This window comes from Peromyscus californicus, unplaced genomic scaffold (genome assembly GCF_007827085.1).
Source record: "Peromyscus californicus insignis strain IS unplaced genomic scaffold, ASM782708v3 Scaffold_20__1_contigs__length_68692818, whole genome shotgun sequence".
Taxonomy (NCBI): Eukaryota; Metazoa; Chordata; class Mammalia; order Rodentia; family Cricetidae; genus Peromyscus; species Peromyscus californicus.
This window is the reverse complement of record NW_026294503.1, coordinates 30,044,825-30,068,488: the sequence shown is the minus strand read 5'-3', so window position 1 is coordinate 30,068,488 and position 23,664 is coordinate 30,044,825. Positions and strand designations below refer to the sequence as shown.

The following is a 23,664-nucleotide window of genomic DNA, read 5'->3' as shown; positions in this document are numbered from 1 at the left end:
ACTTGCTTATCTTACTTTGTCTCCCCCCCCCCCCCCCCAGTATTTAATACTAGCCACTCTGGACAATGTAAGGAGTTACTGTCTTTAAATTAATTAAGTAATTGATTATTTAATCTGGTGTCATCCTCAGAGCCTTTAAGCCAGTAATGCTATTATTTTTATGGTTAACTTTTGCTTATCCAAATAGAGATAACAATAGTTTGTATTTATAGTGTGCTAGCTATGTGCTGTTCATTGATTTAAACACTTTACATGTTGTGTTAGCACAGGTTAGTCCTAATTTAAGCACGTACATGCTGTGTTAGGACAGGTTAGTGAGTATCTGCCACAGTAGTAGTGAGTGTAGTAAAGGTTAGTTTCCTCCTCCTGTCACGTGTCTTCTGAAGGAATCTGGTTCAGATAATAGAGTAAATCCAAGAATAAGGCTGTGACACAGCAGCTCTCCACGGGGTTTGGTATGGCGGGAGAACAGAGACCAGGTAGGCTTATGAAGACTTTCACAACGCTCCAGATGTTTGTTGCTCTTCCTTGCTCTGGGGGACCAGAGAACCAAGGAAAAGAAGACTTGGTTAGTACTTGGTGAGCATTACCTTCTGTCGTCCTCTGTGCCTCACTGACTCCCTGGATCAATCCTTGGTGACTGCAGAGAAAATGGAATCACACCTCACGTAGTTGTAAGAGCTCTTCAAACCTGGAGTCTCCTCTACAGCACCCTGCGCTGCCGCCTCCGAAAATATATGGATGTGCTCTTACCGCCATAGATTTACCATTAAGTTAAAAGTGATATTGATCTGAAAACAATTAAAGCAGCAGCACAGATGTTCCAAAGAGGAGACAGACACTGAGATAATTGACTTTCCGTTTGCATGCTCTTTATCCTGGAAGCCTCTGGAGTTCTTTTTCCTAGCCCAGATCTGTAGGTGCATTGCGAGAAGCAAATGCAGATGCTTCCCTTGGCTCTGAGAATTCCTTGAGGCTCTGGCTGCCAGTCACTCCTTTGACCCTTTGCCCTCGCCCTTTCTTTCTCATTTTTCATCCCAGGAATGAACTCTTACCTAGATCTCCTCCTTCTCTCTGACTGCTTCAGATTCCATCTTACTTTGGATTCCTCTGGGGTATGTTGCCTCAGTCTCTCTTCACTCAGCACATACCACTGACCTCAGACAGGGCTGCTGCCTGCTTCACACCTGACTGATTGCTAAGAGATAGACAGTCAAGTCAGGGCCCCTTCTTCCTGTGGGCTGCTGTCAACAGACTGGGCACAGATTCTCAAAAGAAACATGACTGTTTCAGGCTCCATTTGTGTGTGCAAGGTCAGTGCTCTGGGCTGTGTATACTCCACCCAACTTTACACGTGGTCATGCCCTGTTATCTGTCTGCTCCTCTCCAGGAACAGGAGCATCAAAGTGAGTGAGATGGAAAATTTAACTCCGTGCCTTGTTCTTTGGTGAGAGGTCTGCTCCAAGAAGCACTACTATTTCTCAAGGAGTCTTGCAATGCACATTTGTATGTTAGAAGCTTAGACACATGATACTGAAGAATCTTAACTAATTCGATGGTTCTGAACTTGATCACTGAATTTCATATAAGAAACATGAACTTCCCATTGAACTGCTTTGAGAAATGCTACTTAGAAATTTTGATAGATCAGGGGTTCCATGTCTTTAGTTGGGTTTATTCTTAATTTCATTCTGCTTCCCCCTTCTGGAATTTATTTCTAATTATGTTTAATATATAATCATGGTTGTTTTCCAGCCAGTTGTTTCTTATAGTCTCTTTTTATTTTAGACTCTGCCCTTTGCCTTTGAAACAGTGGAAAGGTCTGAGCGTTGGCAGAAATAGTGTAACGTTGGTAGATGGGTGTAATAGTTCAGACCTCTGCTCTGCTGCTTCACAGGCTGGGTCACCAGAGGCAGATCACTCATTTTCTCACTCACCTATCCAGAGAGCAGGGGTGTCTCATCTTCACACTAGTAGGTAAAGCAGCAGGAGAAAAATGTCCGATTACAAGTGGGACCCTTGTCTTGAGGTAGAAATAATAGAGTAGGTATTTATGAGAGGGTTTTTTGTTTTGTTTTGTTTTGTTTTTTTGAGACAGGGTTTCTCTGTGTAGTTTTGGTGCCTGTCCTGGGTCTCGCTCTGTAGACCAAGCTGGCCTCAAACTCACAGAGATCCGCCTGGCTCTGCCTCCCAAGTGCTGGGATTAAAGGCGTACGCCACCACCACCCGGCGAGAATATGTTTTTTTTAAGCTGGTGGAAACCATTTCACTTAAGAGAGACACTAAATAGCATTCAACAGTGGTTTATATTGCATGCTACAGTGAGGTCAGAATGTATATTAAAGTCGGTACTAAGAATACAGACTTACTAAAGTGTTCCTCAACTCAGTGACTTCTACCAGGTGCCAACTATATGCCAGGCTCTGTGGTAGGCATGACTGTCCCTTTCTGTTTGAGAATGCTTGCATGAAACAGTTTGGTAGAATTCTAAAGAATTCTTTAATTTTACAGAAAAGGAGACAGATGGACATAGGACAGAATTTTACAAAGCCTCTTGCTTTGGGGTTTCCATGAGTAGGGGAGACTTTATTGGCTTCTTGGAAGCAGCTAGTGTCACAGATTTAACTCTATGATTCCTCTTGTGCATGGGTGGCCATGAGCTATATCCATCAATGAATGTACAGCACAATCACCCTTTAGGTGGGTATTTGAATTCTGAACATTTCCATGACGGTCAAATGCCATGATTTAGAACATTCAGGTACAGACCAAGCAGGAGGCCCAGTGCAGCAATTGCCTCTGGTTTTGGTCAGGTGAAGGAAGGAAGGTATGATGTTTATAAGGAGGCATCGCTGTCCCTCCTGACACACACTACGCTCAGGTGTGCCAGTATATTTGGATTGTTATCTTATATATAAAGATATAAACAGATATCTTAAGTTATGTTAAGGTCCTTCCAGAGTCAGTTGTTATAAAACATGTGTGGGGCATGTGATAGTGGCATTCACAGAAGGCAAAGAAAATGTGACCTGATGTCACAGAATGGTTTTGTTGTGATTCACACTTGGCAGATTATAAATGGCATGCATGTGTAGCTAGAGTTTTCCTGCCTGGCCCACAGTCAGGGCAAATCTCTCTCACCCGCCAGTCCCAAGCCGCTCAAACCCGATCAAGTAAACACAGAGACTTATATTGGTTACAAACTGTATGGCCGTGGCAGGCTTCTTGCTAACTGTTCTTACAGCTTAAATTAATCCATTTCTATTAATCTATACCTTGCCACGTGGCTTGTGGCTTACCGGTACTTTACATCTTCCTTGTCCTGATGGCAGCTGGCAGTGTCTCTCTCTCCAGCTTCCTGTTCTCTCAATTTTCCTCTGTTAGTCCCGCCTATACTTCCTGCCTGGCCACTGCCAATCAATGATTTATTCATTGACCAATCAGCAACACATTTGACATACAGACCATCCCACAGCATGCATGAAATGAAATTTAAAGTCCAAAAGTTGGCCAAGAACTGATTATCTTTCCAAGCCAAGACTCCCATGGGCTGTGTCTTTCCGCTTTCTCCTTTGTCTTATTTAAGTGAGAGATCTCCTTCTCTTTCCAGCTCCTCCCTTTGCCGTGTAGCTGTCTCCAGTGGGGTCAGATGCAAAAGAGAACAGTGCTTTAGTTCCTTCTCTCTGGGAGGAGCTACTAAATCTAAGCCCTTGTTTACTCGAATCAGAAAGAATATACTTTCATTGTTTCAAGTTAAGGATTTTCATATTTCCTTATCCTCCCACACTGCCCTTTTCTTTGTGTAACATTTCCAGAAAAATTGGAATCCCTCTTGAATTCAGTCTTGTCAGATGCTATCTGCAATTAGGTGTACCTTGGGTTTTCCAGAATTCTCTAGAGCAACCTTTGACCTCTATGGCAGTTGCACCTGAGACAGTAGGCAAGTTGATTTCCACTCTGGCTGGAGACATTCCCTCCTTGACAAGAATTAGGATTTTCTACTGTGGACAGCCCTAAGTTTCAGACAGTGGCTCTCATACATTTATTTCACTTCAAAAACTTACGAAGACTTGGGCTATTGGGCTCCATCCTCAATAGGTTCTGGTTAATTAGATTTGGGGCTTCATTTCTGAGGTGTTTCCAGGTAGCACTGAGAACATTAGTCCAGGACACACTTGGGGAGCCACCTGCACCAGAGATCTGGAATTTCCTTCAAACTCACTGCCATAGGGTTTTTGCTTTTATATACCGATTTGTTTTGTAACTTGCATTAATGATCAAACAGTTTCCTGATCACACAGGCCTACAATCCAGTTACCCAGGAAGTTGAAGCATAGGGATTTAGGTTCAACACCATACTGGGACCCTGTCATTTAAAAAAAAAAAAAAAAAAGTAAAGGGAGGGCTGAAAAATAGTTTGCACACAGAATGCATAAAGCCTTAGGTTCAGCCCTCAGCACCATAAATAAGCAAGGTGATGGGCCTGCCCTTTTGTGCTTCTATGTTACGTTTCTTATTAACTTTCTTAGAAGAAAAATAACCATTCGTTGTTGAAGACTCGGAAAATAGAAGAGACAAGATGAAGATAAAAATCACCAGTAAACTTTTTATTCAGACATCTTTTTTCGTGGATAAATTTCAATTAATAACTTTTTGAAACAGTGTCAGGTTCATAATGCAGTGTTTCATACATTTCTTATTTCTGCATTTTGAAAATGGTTTCGATTTTGTATACTGCCGCTGAGCTGGCTACAGCCTTCTAACAGGTCAGACCTGGGTGAGGCCAGTAGACACCTGGGCACTGCTCTTATTGCCATCAGAGGTCCTCTGCAGACTCCAGAGACACTGCCCTCAACCTGGTTGCTCATGGCGGTGGCATCCCTATCTTATATTTCTACTGTAATTTACTGAATTTCCTATTTTGAACTTTCCATTGCTCTGCTATCTAGAATAGAATACTGGGAATTTCTGTGTATCCTGTGATGATATCTTGCTTTTATATTGGTCTTCATCCATCACTTTTGTTTGAACCAGTTAAGAAGTAAAGTGCATGCATCCCAAGGCCCTGGCAGTCCTGGTGGGTTACTAGCTTGCTCTGATCAAGTTAAGAAACCCACATTGAAGGGGTTCCTGAACCACCACCGCCCCTGAGTGAGGAGCTAACAACCGTTGCTGGCTTCTAGAGGAGGAAGGGTCAGTTTTCTTCAAGGAAGTGTGGCTCCTGATAAGTCAACCATGCGCCAGTGGATGGCTACACACCAGATTGAAATCATTGGGCTATGAAATTTATATGAAATTTTTTAAAAAAGGAGGCAGAGGATAAGAAGAGGCAGAAAAGAGACACAAAGTTGGAGGTTGGGGGAGGATCTGGGACCACTTAAGAGGAAAGATTTGGGAAGGAATATATAATTAAAATGCATTGTATGAAATTCTCAAATAGTTAATAAAAATATATTTTAAAAACACCAGAAAACCACTATCCCTGAGGTAGCTTAGACTCTTTGAGAAAGGTATGTTATACAGTACCCAAGGTTTTGTAGTTCCTATAACTCTTAATAGAAAGTCTAGAATTTTGATGAGGCTTATGATTTGGTCCTCTACCTCTTCTAGGTGAGTGACAACCTGCTGGATGGTTGTTCTTATGTCACTTTGTTGGGACATGGCCCAGCCTGACCTCTTGTAATATGCTGTATCCCCCATGGTTGTTTGACTCATTGGGTCTGAGATTTTTTTTCCTACTGTATCCACTTGTATCTCAGTAGCTCTATCAGGCAAAGAGGATGTTAACTAGATGGTAGAGATGGCTTACAACTTCAGTACCAGAGATGGAAAGTCACCTCCACAGCCACAATTGTCACACAAAGTCTAACGGCCTCTGGGTAGAGGGGCCCCTTGGTCCGTCACCTCCAGCCATGTTCTAGGAGCAATTTGAATATCTCACGGCCTCTCTGGCCACTCTGATACTGAACACTCCAGGGAAATCAGAGCTGGGTTCAGATTCTGTGGTGCTCAGGTCTCAGCACTACTTACTTGATTTAGAGAAGACTGTATTTATTTGTTTATTTACTCGGTCAGCTGTGCCAGGAGCTTGATATGCACAGGAATCTTGATGTGCATGTGGGAAGCAGGCCCAGCCTTTGCTTCCCAGAAACTTTACTCTAGAAAGTCAAGGAACAGACAAGTAGTTCTGAGTACTGAGTCCTGAACGTTCACCTTCTTGCCACTGTGAGAGATACCTGATTGGAAGGTGGGCAAGGTACTGATAAGTACCGTGGAACCTAGAAGGTTCCTTTTCAATAACCAACGAAAGGATGGTCCCTGTAGATAATTAAGTAAGTTTCAAAGAAGGAGAGGGATCAGTGGACATGGGTTGAGAGTGGTTCTCTATCCAAGATTAGGAGTTAATGCTTTGAGTTCATCTGCTGCCCAGAGACTTGTGAAAGCCTTCTTCTCTCGGGGAAGCTGCTGCTCAACTGAGTATGGGAACAAGGGGAAAGGCTGGCAGGGCCAGACCTAAACTTGGGAGTTTGGATTCGACTCTAGTCAGCAGGAAGGTGTAATGGGTTTCAGACAGGAAAGTGATCTGGCCTGATTGTCACTTTAAATGCTTATAGCATGACAGAGGAAATGAGAATGGTCTTTGGAGTAAAGCAAGCCTTCATTAATAACCTGGCCATCTGTTTTCTTCATGCTTTGGCCTTGGTCAAGTTACTTAACCTCTCTGAGCTTATATCCTCGTTAATCTAGTAAGACCAAGACCCATTTTATAGAGTTCTCTCGACCCCAGTAACTTTAGATAACAAAGGCTAAGCATAGTACTCTCTATCATTTTAATCAGCAGTTTCATATGGGCTGCGCTACCTAGATGAAACATAGCACAATGGGATGCAATGTTATTTTGAGAGACGGCCTTGACCGGATGACCAGAAAAACCAAACCATGGGGTTTACCAATAGAGAACTTGTGGTACAGGACATGGAAGCAGTTTTTTAGAGCCCTGGTCCATCATTGCCCTTTTCCTTTCCACTACTGTTTAGCTTTCCAAATGTGCATTAAAAAAAAAAAAAAATCTAGGAAAGTAAACCTAGTTCTGTTTAATTGAGCCCATCTCCTGCTTAGCATTTTACATGCATTTCAATCCACGGAGTGCATCTCACATAAGTCCTTTTAGGGAACAGGAACTTGGTTTTATCATTTTTACCTCATGAGCGAAGAGAACAGGCCTCCAAAAGGGTAAGTGGGAGTGATTTGCCCAAGGATACACTGAGCAAAGTGTGGCAAGGTAAGCCTGGGGCACCCTGGAAGCTGAGAAAAACTCTTATAAATCCCAGGCAGATCGAGTACCAGTAACTCTCTTCTGGTAGCTGGGCAGTGGTAGTACAGGCTTTTAATCCCAGCACTCAGGAGGCAGAAGCAGGCAAATGTCTGTGAGTTCCAGGCCTGGTCTACAAGGCAAGTTCCCCAACAGCCAGAACTGTTATACAGAGAAACTCTGTCTGGGGGGGGGGGGGGGGGGGGGGGACAGGGACGGGACAACACACAACACCTCTCTTCTGGAGGCAGGAGTACCCTCAACCCATAGACACAAATATTCCTCGTTTCTCCTTACTGCCTTTGCAGCAGAAAAAATTTTAAATGTAATCTTAATCTAATGTGCCAGTAATGTCTGCTAGCAATTGTCCTTTGCATATATATTGCATAATTTTAGTTTGCATGTAGATTGTATAATTTTAGTTTTTGAAACATTTTGATTTATTTATAAGATAATGCCATAAATAACTTACTGGCTTCAAAGCTACACCTGTTTCATGACTCCATGTTTCCTGTTTGAACAAGGTTCTACAAAAAAGCTTTGTGGTACTGTCCTTAAATGCAACCAACTCCACAGCTTCGTATGAATGAACTAACAGGGATTCAAGTTTACCATTACAGGAAAGGAAACCGCTTGGAAGCTGAGTCGACTGATTTTACCATTGCTGGCCTGGAAATATAGCAAGAAGGCATGTTAGATAGGAAGCAGAAAGGGGAAATATAGGAAGGGGCCAGGGCAAGATGGAGCCCCCAAGTGGCCTACTTCCTCCTTCAGGCCCCATCACCTTCATTTCACCACCTCCAGGTGCATTCATCAAGAGATTAATCCATTCATAAGCCGTAGCCCTCATAATCCATTTGTATCTGGAAACTCCTACATAGACACATGAAAAGATGTGCATCTTCTAACCCAGTCAGGTTGACAGAATTAGCAGTCATACCAAGTAATCAACAGTGTTTTAGTAATGAGCGGTTGTAGTGCTGCCAGATTAGTACCCTCATTTCTCCATCTTACCCTTTCTCCTTGTCCCTCCCTCCCCAGACCGTATGCTCTAGCACTGGCTAGTTGAAGGGAATGCTGGGCCACCAGAGAGGTTAAACAGTCACAATAGTGACGGTCACGTGCGCCTGTGAGTCTTTTCTCTGTGTCATAGTATTCTGGAAAGCAGCCTAGTGACAAAGCTCTTTTTAAAATTTCTTCTTTCATTGTGTGTTAATTTAGTTCGCATAGAGAGTAGTGGGTTTCCATGTGACATGTTCATACGTATATTATCATTATAGTGTGTTTTTCTTCACATCCCCCTACCACCCTGCCCAGTGCCCCTTCTTCATTGGTCCCTTTCCTCTCCCCAAATGGTGTCTTCCTGTGCTACCATGTCACATATATTGTTACCCTCTATTGTCTCCTCTCCTTGTAGAGCCCTTTCTCTCTTTCCACGGCCCCCTTTTCACTTGAAAGTAGAAAGGTACTTGGAAGTCCTATGAGAGAGAGAGAGAGAGAGAGAGAGAGAGAGAGAGAGAGAGAGAGAGAGAGAAACAGAATATATTTAAATCTAGAGTTGACGTGTGAAAGAAAACACGCAATATTTGTCTTTCCAAGGCTGGCTTATTTCACTTAGCATGATGGTCTCCAGGCACCCATTTCAAATAACTTTTAAGATATTTGGTAACTGCCTAGGGTGTGAAGGAGTTAACGCTCTAGACAGAAAACCTAATTTATACCGGGGAACCGCCGATTGAACTGCGGGAGCTGGCTCATTATTTTAATTGGATTTTCCAAAGTGTTGAGCTAGTCAGCAGATTTGCATTAGCTTTGCTTTGAGAGAAATTGTTTCTTTCTGCAGAGGAGGAGAGAGAACCAAGGGGCAGGGGAGAGAGCCTGTCAGAATTAGCTCGAGATGACGAAGCAAGCAAATTATGTCCTCGTTAATTAACACAGCCTCGTGTGCATGTAGGAAGGCCAATTTGTAGAGTGGGGCTACCTTCCGCTCCGAGGCAGGAAAAAGAGACACTGCTGGCCTTTTCCAGTGGACAGCACCCCAGGGCTCCTGGGCACAGCTGTAAGTCCTGCAGGGGGGCTTGGGTTGGGCGGTATAGCCTGTGCTGCTCCTGTATACCTGCTGTGGCCATTCCAAGGGCACCACTCCCTCAGAAACCAGAAGCATACCCTCTGAGAGAGGGGATAAATAAGTAAATGTGTCAGTAGACAGATAAGCAAGATGGTGTCTTCTGGAAAACTGTATGAAGGGGTAAAAGTCAAAACACACACGGGAGGAGTTGTTTTTATGTCCGTCATCTTTGGGTGGGATTGTGATGGATCATTTGTATAATGTCTGTCAGCCTCAGAACATTCTGTGAGTAGTAAGTGGTTATTTTCATCAAAGCCTGTACTAATTACAGTTATATATTAAATAAATCCCATTTGCATAATGGAAGGATGCATTTCAGCCTCCTTGTCTAACTTCTTCCAAATTCCCGGTAGGTTTGGATGTGTGGACTGGCAGAGGATAGCTGTTTTGTAAGGCATAGTCATTTGTTAGGAACACCAGTATATTTACTGTAATCAAGCATCATTCCTGAGATGGTGTTTAATGTATTGTTTGCTTACTAAAATGGAAATAGAAATAGTCTTGGTTTTTCTGTGGGGGGTGTGTGTGCTTGAGACTGGGTCTTGCTGTGTAGCTCACACTCACTTCTGACTGGCAAGCCTCCTGCCTCAGGGAGATTGTTGGAAAGTTAATAATCAATAGAATCTCAGTAAAGTGTCATCCAGACAATCCATAGTTCATGTTTAAGTCTTTCACAAGCCATCCATTAAAGGCTAATTTGTGACAACAACAGGAAGACTGTCCTCCATGGTCCTGGGACTCTGTGTGACTACACTACAGTTGCCTGTCAGGGCAACGCCTCACCGGCTACCAGAGCTTGGCTTGGGTTGGGAAGGTTTCTGAAACAGTAAGAAAACAAAAATCCTAAAAGACTCGAGAATCCTAAGACTGAACTCATGTACTTCACCTCTGTCACAGAGCACCACACTAAACTATTTGGTGGAATAGATGTTCTCTGCATTGAGATTTCCAAGAGAGAGACAGTCTGTGCTTCGGTGCGTCTTTCCTAGTACCCCTCTTCTCTGCTGTTTTCCTGGTGCCACTCAGGTAGTTTCCAGTTACTGTCACTAAGGGAAGAAACTTCTTCCTGGGAAACAAGCTGGAAAGAGTTAGTAAATGCGAATATTTTTTTTTTCCCCTGTGGCTTTTTCCTAAGCTTTCCACTGGGGGAAATCCAGATTTCTAATATGTAATGTATTGTATGCTTGGTTTCTTCTTATTCCCCAAGAATACGTGTGTAGATGACCACAATGAAATTCTCAAGTCTTGGAGTTTTCCAGCTGTGCAGTGCCTCAACCAGGGCCTAACCACAATGATGATTTGGTTACTCAGTGTGGTTAGTGCATAGATTTTGGAAAGACTTATTCTTCAGAAGAATCTTCACCTTTAGCACTAACCACAGATTTCATAACTCCCGTGTTGTTTGGTAATACAGCCTTCGTGTCAAGGTAGCAGTAAGCTTCCATTCTTGCTTCATTCACAAAGGGTTTGAGACATTGATGAAAGCTATAATTTAGGACTAAACGTTGAAATGTGCTTTTAATCACTGCTTTTCACATTGTTTCAAATATTGGGGTATTTTTGAGCAAACAATGCATTACCTATTTTTAAAAGATGTTTGAATATGTACAGGAGTGTGTGTGTGTGTGTGTGTGTGTGTGTGTGTGTTTACGTGTGCATACCTGTGCACCAGCCTCAGCTGTCGTTCCTCAAATGTTGTCTGTCTTGTTTGTTGAGGCTAGAACTATCTCATTAACCCAGGGCTCACCACGTAGTCTCAGCTGGTGGTTCTAGAGCTCCAGGGAGTCTCCTGTCTCCTACTCCCCACGCTAGGGTTACAAGTGTGTGCCACTAGATAGATCTGCCCTATTTGACATGAATTCTGGCATCTAACTCAGTAGGACCTCATGCTTGCAAGGTAAGCATTTACCAACCGAGATATCTCCCCAGCCCTTTAAATAATAATAACAACAACAGTAATAATGACAGTGAAGAAAATCCTTTCCTCCTGCATCCCCACACCACCCCAGTGTCTTTCAGAGCACTGATGCCAGCAGATTACTGTGTGTTTCTTTAGAAATAATATACACAGGGGCTGGAGAGATGGCTTAGAGGTTAGGAGCATTGGCTGCTTTCCCAGAGTTTAATTCCCAGCAACCACATGGTGGCTCACAACCATCTGTAGTGAGATCTGATGCCCTCTTCTGGCATAAAGGTATGCATGCAGGTAGACCACTGGTATACATAAAATAAATCTTATAAAAAAAAAAAATACACAACCTTTGTCCCATCTTTTCAAAACCAAATCTCATCCACTGTAAGTACTTTTTATTCTCCAATATATCCCATAAATAAAGAAGATTCTCGTAAGTGCTATAATTTCCTGAGCCAGCGCCCATTGTTGGGCACTTCGTTTCCATGAGTATGAACAGTGCTGTCGGAGGAGAGCCCTGTGCACACAGTGCTGTATGTATTTCATACCCTCTGCACGTCCTGCTGGAACAGCAGTTCAGTATGGTCCAGTGTTCAGGTTTGGGGAATGTAACCATGTGCACCAGACCCCACTGTCCAGGAGCTTGTGTGTACACTGGGGAGATGGACAGTAAACAAATGAGGGCGCGAACATCCACACAAGTGGTGGGGCACGGTAAGTTCTTTGAGTAAAGTCGGTGCCGGGATGGTCACAAGCAGAAAGGTAGATGCTGGCTTTGTGAGTGAAGAATTCAGTTGGCCGCCAACATCCCCTATCGTCCACACTATCTCATAAGAGCCTTAGGACAAGAGGGTGCTGAGGGCTTGTACTCCCAGAATGAAATTGAGAGCTAAGAGCAAAATCTCTCTCCAGTTTCTTGTCTGGGGCAAAGGGCTGAGTCCTGTGCATCTTCATTTTTCTCCCTGCCATGCCCAAGGCCAGTGGTTTCCAACCTTTTTCTTTTTGAGAACCACAATCATAAATTCTGAGTGGTCTTTTTGCCCTACTTTCCAAAACCATCATTGTGGATTCTCCTAGACAGAGTCAGAGTGCAGCTCTGGCCTGCTCACTAAGCTGAGTTGTATCTGTATTGCTGGTGGCACAGTCACACAGACAGAATTGCCTTGGCAGGGGTCCTGCGCCCTCTGGTGGTATACGCTGGAAAAACGTTCCTCAGATGAAAAGCAAAGAAGGCAAAGATGTTGCATGGCCTGGTGGGAAACCCAAGGTGTGAGCACCAGGCTATGCAGGGAGAAGGCAGAATCCAAAGGACAGGCCTTCTCTCCTCTGCCCTTCTGACCCTCACTGCCTGACTCATAGCTGGTGTCCACAGCATTTAAAAAAAAAAACAAAACAAAAAAACACATTTTCAGCACTCGCCAGGTATGTGTAAACTGGCACTGAGTGTGTGTGTCAGCTCCCTCCATCTTCAGCAGCTGGCAGTAGGACACAGTCCCTCCACACTTGTCAGCACCAGGCCATCGGGCAGCATTGGCTGTCCTCACATCATAATCTTCTTTAGCCTCCCTGCATGTCTGCTGCCAGTGTGGAAAGAAACCCCACGAGGGGCCTCAGGAGCGGGCTGCTCATCTCTTCCTGCCTGCATAATGTGTGGCTCCTCGCTGTTCAGTAAGACTGGATGGATGGGTGGACAGTCCGATAAATATGCATGCTTACATGGGAGGAAAACTTCCAAAGTGTGTCTATGCTTTGGCTCTGCAGAGCGCTGTAAGCTCGGGTCTCCCTGGGAATCACCAGGGTCATGGTGGCTGTATTTTAAACCATTCTGTTTCCTCTGCTGCTTCCCTCCGGCTGGGCAGCAGCTCCACCTCCTCCTCTTTCATACTCCTCTGTACAGTAGAAAACCGTTCCCCAAACCTTTAAAGATTTGTTTTAGCTGAATGTTAATGACTCATACCTGGGAACATGTAATCCTAGCACACAGGAAACCGAGGCAGAAAGAGTGTGAATTCAAGACCAGCCTGGGCTACATAGCCAGACCTGTCAATAAATACTACTAGTACTACTACTACTACTACTACTACTACTAATAATAATAATAATAATAATAACACTAGCCGAGGCTACAGCTGTGAGCAAAACAGTCAAGGTCCCTGTTGTCATGAGCATCTAATCTCATCCAGGAGACAGGATAAATATAATTGCACAGACAGTGTGTGCTGTGAGAGTACAAAAAGGAAACACTAAAAGCCAGTTAACATACTTCCCTCTATAGTCATGACACACAGCTGAAGAAAAGTCAAGCCAGGAGTTGCAGTTTGAGTAGACGTTACCCTGAAAGTGCTGAAATAAGTGGTAGCCTTTTGTACCCATGTGTGTGTGCTGCAGCAGCATCTCAGAGCATTGCTCCGGGGCCGCACGGTAGGCCTCTGCTTAAAGTTGTGATCGTGCACAGGTTACCCTTCTGTCCTCATTTCTACAGCTGCAGTGTGGGGAGTTACACTAGCAAGACGGATGGCATTGTATACACAATGGACACACAACACACATACAGCTCTTCACGAGCCCGGGGTGGGTGAGCCAACAGGACTGGGTTTCACCGTTCATTGTGCATTCTTTTTTTTTTTTTAACTGTTTCCCATCTTTTTTTTATTTTTATTTTCCAGCTCCAGGGTCTGAGCCACAATGTGATCTTCACCTTGGATTCCTTGTTAAAAGGAGACTTGAAGGGGGTCAAAGGAGTAAGTGGTCAGAAACTGTATTTTCCCTGTCTTCACTCAGAAGGATCGGGTTTGCTTGAGGTTCTTTTTTTCCACCTCTACAATCAAGAGTGGTACTTGTATCTGAAAATCTCTGAACAGTATCAGCGTAAAATAAATATTCTCGTAAAATGGTCATTAAAAAAAGTGTGTCCCTTCACATAATGGTATTGACTGGGAACTGGATTAGGCACTTTCAGGAAGACTGGTAGCTCCTCAGTGGGTGGGAGAGAAGCTTGGCCCCGGTCTGGCCTCCACCAGTGTGATTTTTTTGTGGGCCAGATTTCAGAATCTCCGGGTCCTGCTTCTTTGCTAGGACCGGGAGCGCTCACCCTAGCTGCCTCTCTCAGACTTCTCCCCGTAAACAGTTCGAGTGCGGTTTCAGATCCCCATAAAGGAAGTTGATTTTGTTCAGATGTTTTTTCAGTTATTTATTTGAGGAAAGATGAATGATGGTTTTCGTTTTCCTGTTTTCTCTTTCCAAAGGATCTCAAGAAGCCATTTGACAAAGCCTGGAAAGATTATGAGACGAAGTTGTAAGTCGTGATTTGTTCTCTTGTTTTGTTGTCGTTGTCATGAGTTTTGTAAGGAGTAAGTGGGGACAGGACTGAGCCCCAGGAAACTAATGTGTTCGTAATGGTATTTAGTTTGTCTCTTTAAGGGCTGCAAACTGGGTGTGCTGATCGAACTAAGAGTGGCACACACAATTACCCCATCCCTCTGGAGGCTGAGCAGTCCTGGACTTAGTGATTTCCAGGCCATCCTGGGCTACTTAGCAGGATAATGTCTCAAAAAACTAAATACCCAAAATGCGTTGCACTACCTGTGCTGATTGTCTGGAGTGACAGGTGCTATTTTGGTTGCTGTTATGACCTACCAAGTTTGAGGCCTATGTATGTGTGCAATATTCTTTTTATCAACACCATTACATAACCCTGTGCATTTCTGTGTAGTACAGCAGTTGGGAAATAAAGACTAGCTGGTATTTTTGATACCCTTTTGTCTAGCAGGGTCTACACCAAAATGTGTTTTACGTGCGTGACCGCCCCCCCCCCCCACACCACCCATTAGTGTTCACCTCTCACTCTATCAGGAAACTGAAGTCTAGAACACCTAAGGAGTCTTGGAAGGTCATGCAGCCAGGAACTGTTAAGCTGGCATTCACACTGGATCTACTGACCCAGAGACTGAGCAGTATAACTTGGCACTGAAGCCAGACCAATTGACTCTAGGGTTTTTGTAAGTGATTAAGGAGATTGGAGACCCAGATAGGCCTCAAACTCATGATCCTCCTGCCTCCATCTTTAAGGGGCTGGGATGACAAGAGGCACCACACCCAGTTCCTTCATTCTTATTCCTCTGAGAGATTTGTAACACCGGGCAGACGGTAGATAGGAAAAGATGTCCATGCTAAAGCTTATGTAAACATAAGTTTACATAACGCAGCCATTTCTGTGGACGACAATAGCAGCAGAATTAGAACAGAAACAGAAGACCTTGTGGATCGAGTATGTTTTCCTCAAAGCGCTTTTGTAATACTGTCAGATTTGATTAAAGGAAAGGCATCAGTGTGGTTCATTTTTTCAAAAACTGCTTTGCTTCACTAGGATTGAACCCAAGGTCTTGCACGCTACCCCAAGCTACATCCCCCCGTTAAAAATTGGTGTTTTTGAATGGGAGATAATAAGAGTTTCAATTTATTCCCAGCACACCCCATACACATCTGCCCCAAAATCACAGCCCACCCCACTCCCAATATGGTGCATGGGATGCATTTGATGGACCCACATTGGCACATCATCGCCTAGGGTCAAGTTTGCACTTAGGTTCATGCTTGGGGTTGTGCAACGTTATCTTTTTTTTTTCAAGTGGCATCTGTTTTAATTACAGTACAAAAATTGAGAAGGAGAAAAGAGAGCATGCAAAACAGCACGGGATGATCCGCACAGAGATAACCGGAGCCGAGATTGCAGAAGAAATGGAGAAGGAACGGCGCCTCTTCCAGCTCCAGATGTGTGAAGTAAGAACAGACCTTCCCAACCCCGGCCTCTCTCCCTACCAGTCAGCAGACACTAGGTTTGATGCTTGGAGGAGGGACTGTTTCCTAAGGATTCTAATCTCCCTTTTTCTCCAAGCCCTTTGGGATCTGCCATTGCCCTGTTGTCTCATATTTTGAGCCTTGGTCCTATGGACCTCTTTAAGCCAAAACAGGATTCATTGGTGAGAACTTTAATGTTGCTTGTGAGTGATTGGGGGAGGGAGTCCTGGCGGGAGGTAACATTGGTGACGATTACAACTTTGGAGCATGTGGTTTTTTTAAAGCATGGATCCAGCTTGAGTGAAAGTTTAAATGAAAGTTGTCCCAGTAAGAAAGTCTGAGCTCATGGGAAAATGCAGTAAAAAGCATGCTGCCTCTAACTTAGAGCCGTGGTTCTCAAACTGAATTCCCACCAAAACCTGTACCCCTTCCTGGACTTGCACACTCATTATAAAGCAACTTGAGCAATCGAGATGCTTTCCAGCTTATAGAGTCCTAAAGGAGTGTGTGTAATTTAAGGTTTTCTCCTGGATGTAGCTAGAGTTTTCCTGCCTGGCCCACAGTCAGGACAAATCTCTCTCACCCGCCAGTCCCACAGCCGCTCAGACCCGACCAAGTAAACACAGAGACTTATATTGGTTACAAAGTGTATGGCCGTGGCAGGCTTCTTGCTAACTGTTCTTACAGCTTAAATTAATCCATTTCTATAAATCTATACCTTGCCACGTGGCTCGTGGCTTACCGGCATCTTCACATGCTGTTTGTCATCGTGGCGGCTGGCAGTGTCTCTGACTCAGCCTTCCACTTCCTGGCTTTATTCTCCTTCTTGTCCCGCCTATACTTCCTGCCTGGCCACTGGCCAATCAGTGATTTATTTATTGACCAATCAGCAACACACTTGACATACAGACCATCCCACAGCACCTGGATTTCCTTTTTTTTTTTCTTTTTCCTTTTGAGTTTTTTCTTCTTCCTCATAAACCTTTGGCTCCTTGACCTTTTCTATTATGAATTTTTACATCACACTGAGTGAGCTAGAAGCACAGTGTCAATGGAGAATTTTGTCCATTGGTAAAATTAAAACCAGTGCTGTGTAGTTAACTACACCTTTCCTTATACTTGCTTCTTTTTTAGTAGAGAGCTCTTCTTCTGATTCATCTCCTTGTTTAAAGTTTCACTATCTTATAGAACATTCTCGAAGAGACTGCTGCTCCACCGGTTTTCTGCAAAGAACAGTCCATCTCTTAGGACTGTGTGAATATAAGTTTGAGATCCACTGCACCAAGGGGAAGCAACCAGTTTTCATGGAGTGCATTTGCTGAGTTTCCTTCTTGCCTGTCTAGTAAACTAATCATAAGACCTTAGCAAACGCTAACGCTAATTGCGTTTGTGCACACTGACTGTGTCCCAGCAGCCTTCCCTAAACAAAGCTCACCTACTTACGCAGGTTTGAGAGTGGTGTTCTCCCACATGAGCCTGAGAGCTACATCTAGAGTCACCAACATAAATTTCTGCGTGCTTGCTTTCTTTCCACAGTATCTCATTAAAGTTAATGAAATCAAGACCAAAAAGGGTGTGGACCTGCTGCAGAACCTTATCAAGTATTATCACGCACAGTGCAAGTAAGTGTGGCATTACTTATCAGTGGTTGTTCACCAGCCCTTACTAATCAGCCCCTTCCATTCATTGCCCTTCTCTTGGTTTTCTTTCATTTAGTGACTATCCTATAGTAAGACAGTTATTTTCTTCAACTAAATAAATGAGAAACAGTATTATTGTCTTACTTCCTCTGCATTTTATATAAAGTAGTAGCTCACAATAGACAACTATTTGACTAGTCGAAGCAATGTCTTCTGTCACAGATTGTGCATAAGCCATTGTCACCAAGACCATTCTGTTGACACCGCTCCTCCCCTTACGCCTTATCATCTTCCCTGCTACTTTTACCATTCATTCCCACCCACAGTTCCTTGGTGGGGGTTCATTATCTAAATTTTACTACTTGGGGCATTTTGAATGCTTAACGCTGTAGACGGATTTCTGTGAAACAGTGTTCTGTCCGAAGAGACGAACATTACTCGACACTGTGACATCTTGTGTGTGTTTGATTTCATTCTGCTCATGGCACTGTGTCTGATTATTCATCTTCTTTATTTGCTGGGCTAACGTGGGTGAGTGTTCTGCTGGAGTCTTTGTGTGAGATTGCCATTGCTGTTAGAGTCTATGTTAGCCAGTGGATATACAGAGAAGATAATACAAGGTCCTTTCTGAAGCAGCCCGGCCAGCTCTCATAAGCAGGATGAAATAAAGGGCATTTGAGCTAGATAAAAAAAAAAACTCTCAAAATAATAAATGCATAATTTCATTTGATCTCTCCTATCCCATTTAACAACACCACAGCTAGGAAGACCTTTGTGTGCAAATGACACATTTAGGAAAAAAACACAAAGCTTGAGATGGTTAATGGACAGGTTCAAATCCTTCCTGGGCAACAGGCCCTTCACTGAATACCAGAGTCATCTGACATAGTTGTTTAGAGCTTGTAACACAACCTCAGGATCTTCATGAGAATGTGAGAGTAAAATAAAATAAAGCATTTGGAGTAGTTACCAGTGGGATAGTATATATATGTCATGGTTAGGATGTTTCTCTTTACAAAAGGCTTTTTGATGACCAAATTAGTCTTTATATAAATTGGTTGACTTTTTCAGTGTAAATTCAGTGACTTTGTATATATGTGCTTGATAAATAGAATATATGGAAATTTCCAATTTATAAGGTAAAGTGTCTACTAGAGCTCTGACCTGAGGATCTGAGCACCTGACCTAAGTTTTGCCTTTATGGTATAGTGGACGGTTACCAACTTTGAAGTAAGTAATCAGTGACTGTGACTTTAATTATAGGTGGAATTTTTCATCTTATTCAGTTTTTTTTAGAAACATAATATCTTCACAACTTTTACCAAAATAAATTAATCTCTCAGTCTTCTGAAATGCAACTCTCAACAGCAAATTTAATTTTACTTGATTTTAGAGATCTTTCTCAATTCCCCTAAGTCTGGATAGAAGAGTTTGAGGTGTACAAGCAGAGTTTCCCAAAACATAAAGTTCTTTGTGAACTGCAGGTACATTAGCCTCTGTGAGTAACATGAAAGAGCAACATTATTTAAAATGGCTGCAGCCTGACCCTCCTTATTCCTTTATTCCTTTCTGCTTCCCTCCTCATAACCATTCACTAGCCTCCTGCCAAAGGCCAGGTGTTTTGTAAGGTTCTGAAGTTAGATGCAGACAGAGCTGCTTCCTGGAGGTCTTTGTCTGGTGCAGGAAATCAGGCATCCTGATAATCATAAGGCATTCAATGACCTGTGCCATGGGCACCAAGAGGAGAGACTCCTTCAAGAAAGCCGAGGAGGGCAGTGGTGATATCTGAAAGAAGATGATGGGACTTGGGATGGGTCTGGGAAGGCAGCTGGCCTTTGAGATCCCTAATCAGAGAGAGAGATCAACAGAAGGATAGACCCACTGGACAAGCTCCTTAGGAGGTGAGGTTCTGAGCCATCAGGTGGCAGGATTGACAGACAGTAGGATTCATCTCTAAGTTGCTATATTGTTGGATCCAGGAACTCCACATCATAGCTGGGGAGGTTTTCTTTCCGAGATTCTTCCTGCTATCTCAGTCATTCCCTTCAAACCCTTAATATGCATGGTGTTGCCCTGTAGAGCATTCTCTACTCATAGTTTTAGTTAAGATTTCTTCTGAGCACTCACTCTAGTTCCCAAATGGTTTTCAGTAGACTCAGCCAGTGCTCACCAGGGAATCTGCTGCATGATACTTTGTGGAATTGCAGCACCTCGGTGTGGATCCAGTGTTTGCATTGGAAAGGGAGCAGAGACAAACTGTCTCTACCTGTTCCAGCTCACCCACACTGCTACTCACTCACACATGAACATTGCCAATAACATCCTGCTTTCAAAACAAACCGCCCACTCCTTTTACCACGGGATTTATTGTGATTTGCAGAAGCAAGAGCATTTACAAGCATTACTCTCTTTCATCATACAGCTTATACTCAAAAAATAACAGCTCCTAGGAACTTACGTACAGCACAGGACGTGTGGACTCACTAGTTTTCACATGTGATTTCTTTTTTATATCACAGAATAAGGACATTTTAATTCAGAGATGATCAAAACGTACCCATAGTGGCATTTGTTTTTTTAAACATGTGTCAGTATAGACATGATAACCAGAGGGACCAAGGGGAAAGTTAGTCCGACATCAAAATTCAAAGCTCTGTTTATAAAAGGGTATTGATAGGAAAATGGGAAGACAACCCACCAGATGGGAGAAAACATCTGTGAACCACTTACCTAATACAGACTGAGACTACAGAAGTACGAAGAATGCAACAACAAAGGATAATCCAGTTTTTTTGAGTCTACGAAGTTTGTATAGCCATTTTTTTCTGAAGGAGATATATAATTTGCCAAGTATCACATGATAAAATATTCAGCATCATTAATCATTATGGAGGTACAAATAAAAATCAGAAATGAGAGACCATTTCATACCCCCTAGGCCGGCTGTCATCAAAATACCAAAAATAGAAAAGTCTTAGATGGGCTATGATGGACAGAAAACCCGAGCATCACTGTTAGGAGTGTAAGATAGTAGTACAATTGCTTGTAAAACTCTTAGATAAATACCCAGGAGAGCCAAAACCATGTATTCAGACAAAAGTACATGCATGAATATTACATAACTATTATTCTCAGTACTTGGAAACTTGTGTACCTATCAGGTTAAACAGATGGGGGATAGCCATACAGTAGGATATTATTCAGCCATGTAAAAGAACGAAATACTGATTCATACTTCAACACAGATGAACATTTAAGACATTATGCCAAGTGAAAGAAGCCAGACATGGAAGACCACATTCCAGATTGCATGTATGTGAAATGTTCAGGAAAGGCAACCCATAGAGGTATCAGATTAATGGTCAGGGGATAAGGGATTTCCTGGGGTGATGGAAATCCTCTGGAGTTGGATAGTGGTCATGCAGCACTGTAAATATAATAAAAATTACAGAGTAGCATGGCTCAATTTTTTTTTTAATTTAGAAAATAAACACAGCTTAAATTAGTTGAGTTTACCTGGGGTGGTGAATCTACATTATCAGTTTACCAGATGTTGAATCACCTGAGGGATTAGCCGTTCCCCCACCCCCTGCCACCAGCTTTGTCTTGAGGGACTTTCCAGAGAGAGTTAACTGAGGGAAGAAGATCTGCTCTGAAAGTGGGTGTCACTGCCCATGGCGTGAGTGGAAGAAGACGAGAGAGCGGAGCCCCGGTGCCCCTTCTCTGCTGCTGGACTTGAACCTGCAGCAACTGTGATCCACAGCCAATCTCCCCACTGCTTGTTTCAGCAGCTGGAAAAACTCCTACAGTGCCCACATGAACTAGAAGCTGGACAGCGGTGCAGCCACACCTGCAGCTGATGTCTTTAACTTCAGGGTGTATGATGAGCCGGAGATGGTGCACAGCGTCTGCAATTTTAAAATCTCCAGCAGTGGGTCCAGTCCACCACTCTGTACTGTGGCTCTCTACAGAATCGTTGAAACATCTTTGTGGTTACATAGGGTGGCACTTTCTAGAATGTTACATGTTATAGGATATACATGGAAGAAAAAGTCAGCCCATTGCCTAGGATACAGGGAATAGGGGCTTGACTTTTCCCAGGCTCTGAGAGGCTTTGTGTGGATCCCAAAGTGGATTTCAAAATTCCTTTCATAGCCTCTTAGCATCTCCATTGTGCTAAGAGCTCTGTAGTGTGGCAGGGAGCTGATCCTCATCACGTGTGGGGAGACCACAAGGCAGATAAAGTCTGTGGGTAAGCAGTCCACTGGGGGTAGGCATGACTTAGAGAAAGGGCAGCAGAGTATGAGAATTCCAAACACCAGTGCCCTGAGCCACAGGTGAGGGTCCTGAGGAAACACACACACACACACACACACACACACACACACACACACGAAGATAGGAACTATCTTCACTTGCCCAAGATAAGAACTTACTTCATCAAACATTGTATGTACTCACTCAAAAGTGGATATTAGCTGTAAAATAAAGAATAAGTGTGCTACAATCTACAGACCCAGAGAGACTAAGTAACAAGGAAGATTCATGGGAAGGCACCCAAATCTCCCTGGGAAGGAGAAATAGAAGAGATTTCGTGAGTGGACTGTGAGGGCAAGTGAGGATAGGAACATAAATGATCAGATGGGAGGGGACAGGGAGAGAATAGTGCTGGGGAGCATTTTGGGGTCAGGCAGAAGCCTGGAACAGGGGAATCTCCCAGGAGTCTATGAGGAGGACCCCAGCTTAGACTACTAGCAGCAGCTGTAGCCTGAACTGGCCTGCTCCTTGACCAGATTTGTACATGGCCCAATTGTCATCAAAGAAGTGTAATCCAGTAACTGATGGAGGCAGATGCAGAGGCCCACAGCCAGGCATTGGGCAGTTTGGGAATCCTGTGGAGAAGGAGAAAAGAGTGTAGGAGCCAGAAGGGTCAAGGACACCACAGGAAGGCTCACACAGTCAACTAACCTGGGGTCACAAGAGCTCACAGAGATTGAACTGACAACCAGGGAGCCTGCATGGAACTGACCTAGGCACTCTGCATATATCTTACAGTTGTGTAGCTTGGTCCTCTTGTGGGACTCCTAACATCAGGAACAAGGGCTGTCTCCAACTCTTTTACTGGTTTTTGGGACCCTACTCCTCATATTGGGTCACCTTGCCCAGCCTTAATACATGAGAAGGTGCTTGGTCTTACTGCAACTTGATATGCCATGTTTTATTGATACTCATGAGAGACCTGCCCTTTCCTGGATGGAGAGAGGAGTGGGTAACGTATGGGGAGCACGAGGGGGTGGGGGTGGGGGTGGGGTGGAATGGAGGGGAGGCTGCAGCTGGGATGTAAAATAAATAGATGAATTAAAAAATTAAAAAGAAAGAAAGAAAATTTACTTCATGGGGCTGGAGAGATGGCTCAGAGGTTAAGAGCACTGACTGCTCTTCCAGAGGTCCCAAGTTCAATTCCCAGCAACCACATGGTGGCTCACAACCATCTGTAATGAGATCTGGTGCCCTCTTCTGTATACATAATAAATAAATCTTTAAAAAAAAAAAAAACTTACTTCATTTTTAGCTGTGAGAATGAACTTGGTGTCAGGCAGTCCTGGATCTGAATCCCACCACTGTGTGTAGAGAGTAAGGTATAAGTCTTGCTGTGCATTTTCTACAGAATGGAAAGGAAGCTTGTGAAATGTGTTTGTGACAGTTCTCGGCATGTAGTAAAGGCTCTTCAGTTCTCAGCTCTTGTTATCATTGGAAAAATGACAAGTAATGCACCTTTGTCATTTATGTGGTATAGACTGCAGCTTTCCAAACCCTTGGTACCACTGAAACCCTGTGAGCTTAGCACATGTTGCTTTTTGCCTCAACTTCTAGT

At 43.5% G+C, this 23,664-nt stretch overlaps 1 protein-coding gene across 5 annotated transcripts in view; it reads left to right on the top strand.

The window, feature by feature from the left end:
- The window catches only part of Asap1 (ArfGAP with SH3 domain, ankyrin repeat and PH domain 1), a 319,306-nt gene that overhangs the window by 209,821 nt on the left and 85,821 nt on the right, over window positions 1-23,664 (top strand). For all 5 annotated transcript variants that reach the window (XM_052747906.1, XM_052747903.1, XM_052747904.1 and 2 more), the window contains 4 exons: window positions 14,019-14,093; window positions 14,598-14,647; window positions 16,002-16,131; window positions 17,686-17,771. In XM_052747906.1, the coding sequence (XP_052603866.1) occupies window positions 14,019-14,093; window positions 14,598-14,647; window positions 16,002-16,131; window positions 17,686-17,771 (341 nt within the window). The remainder of the gene's footprint in view (window positions 1-14,018; window positions 14,094-14,597; window positions 14,648-16,001; window positions 16,132-17,685; window positions 17,772-23,664) is intronic.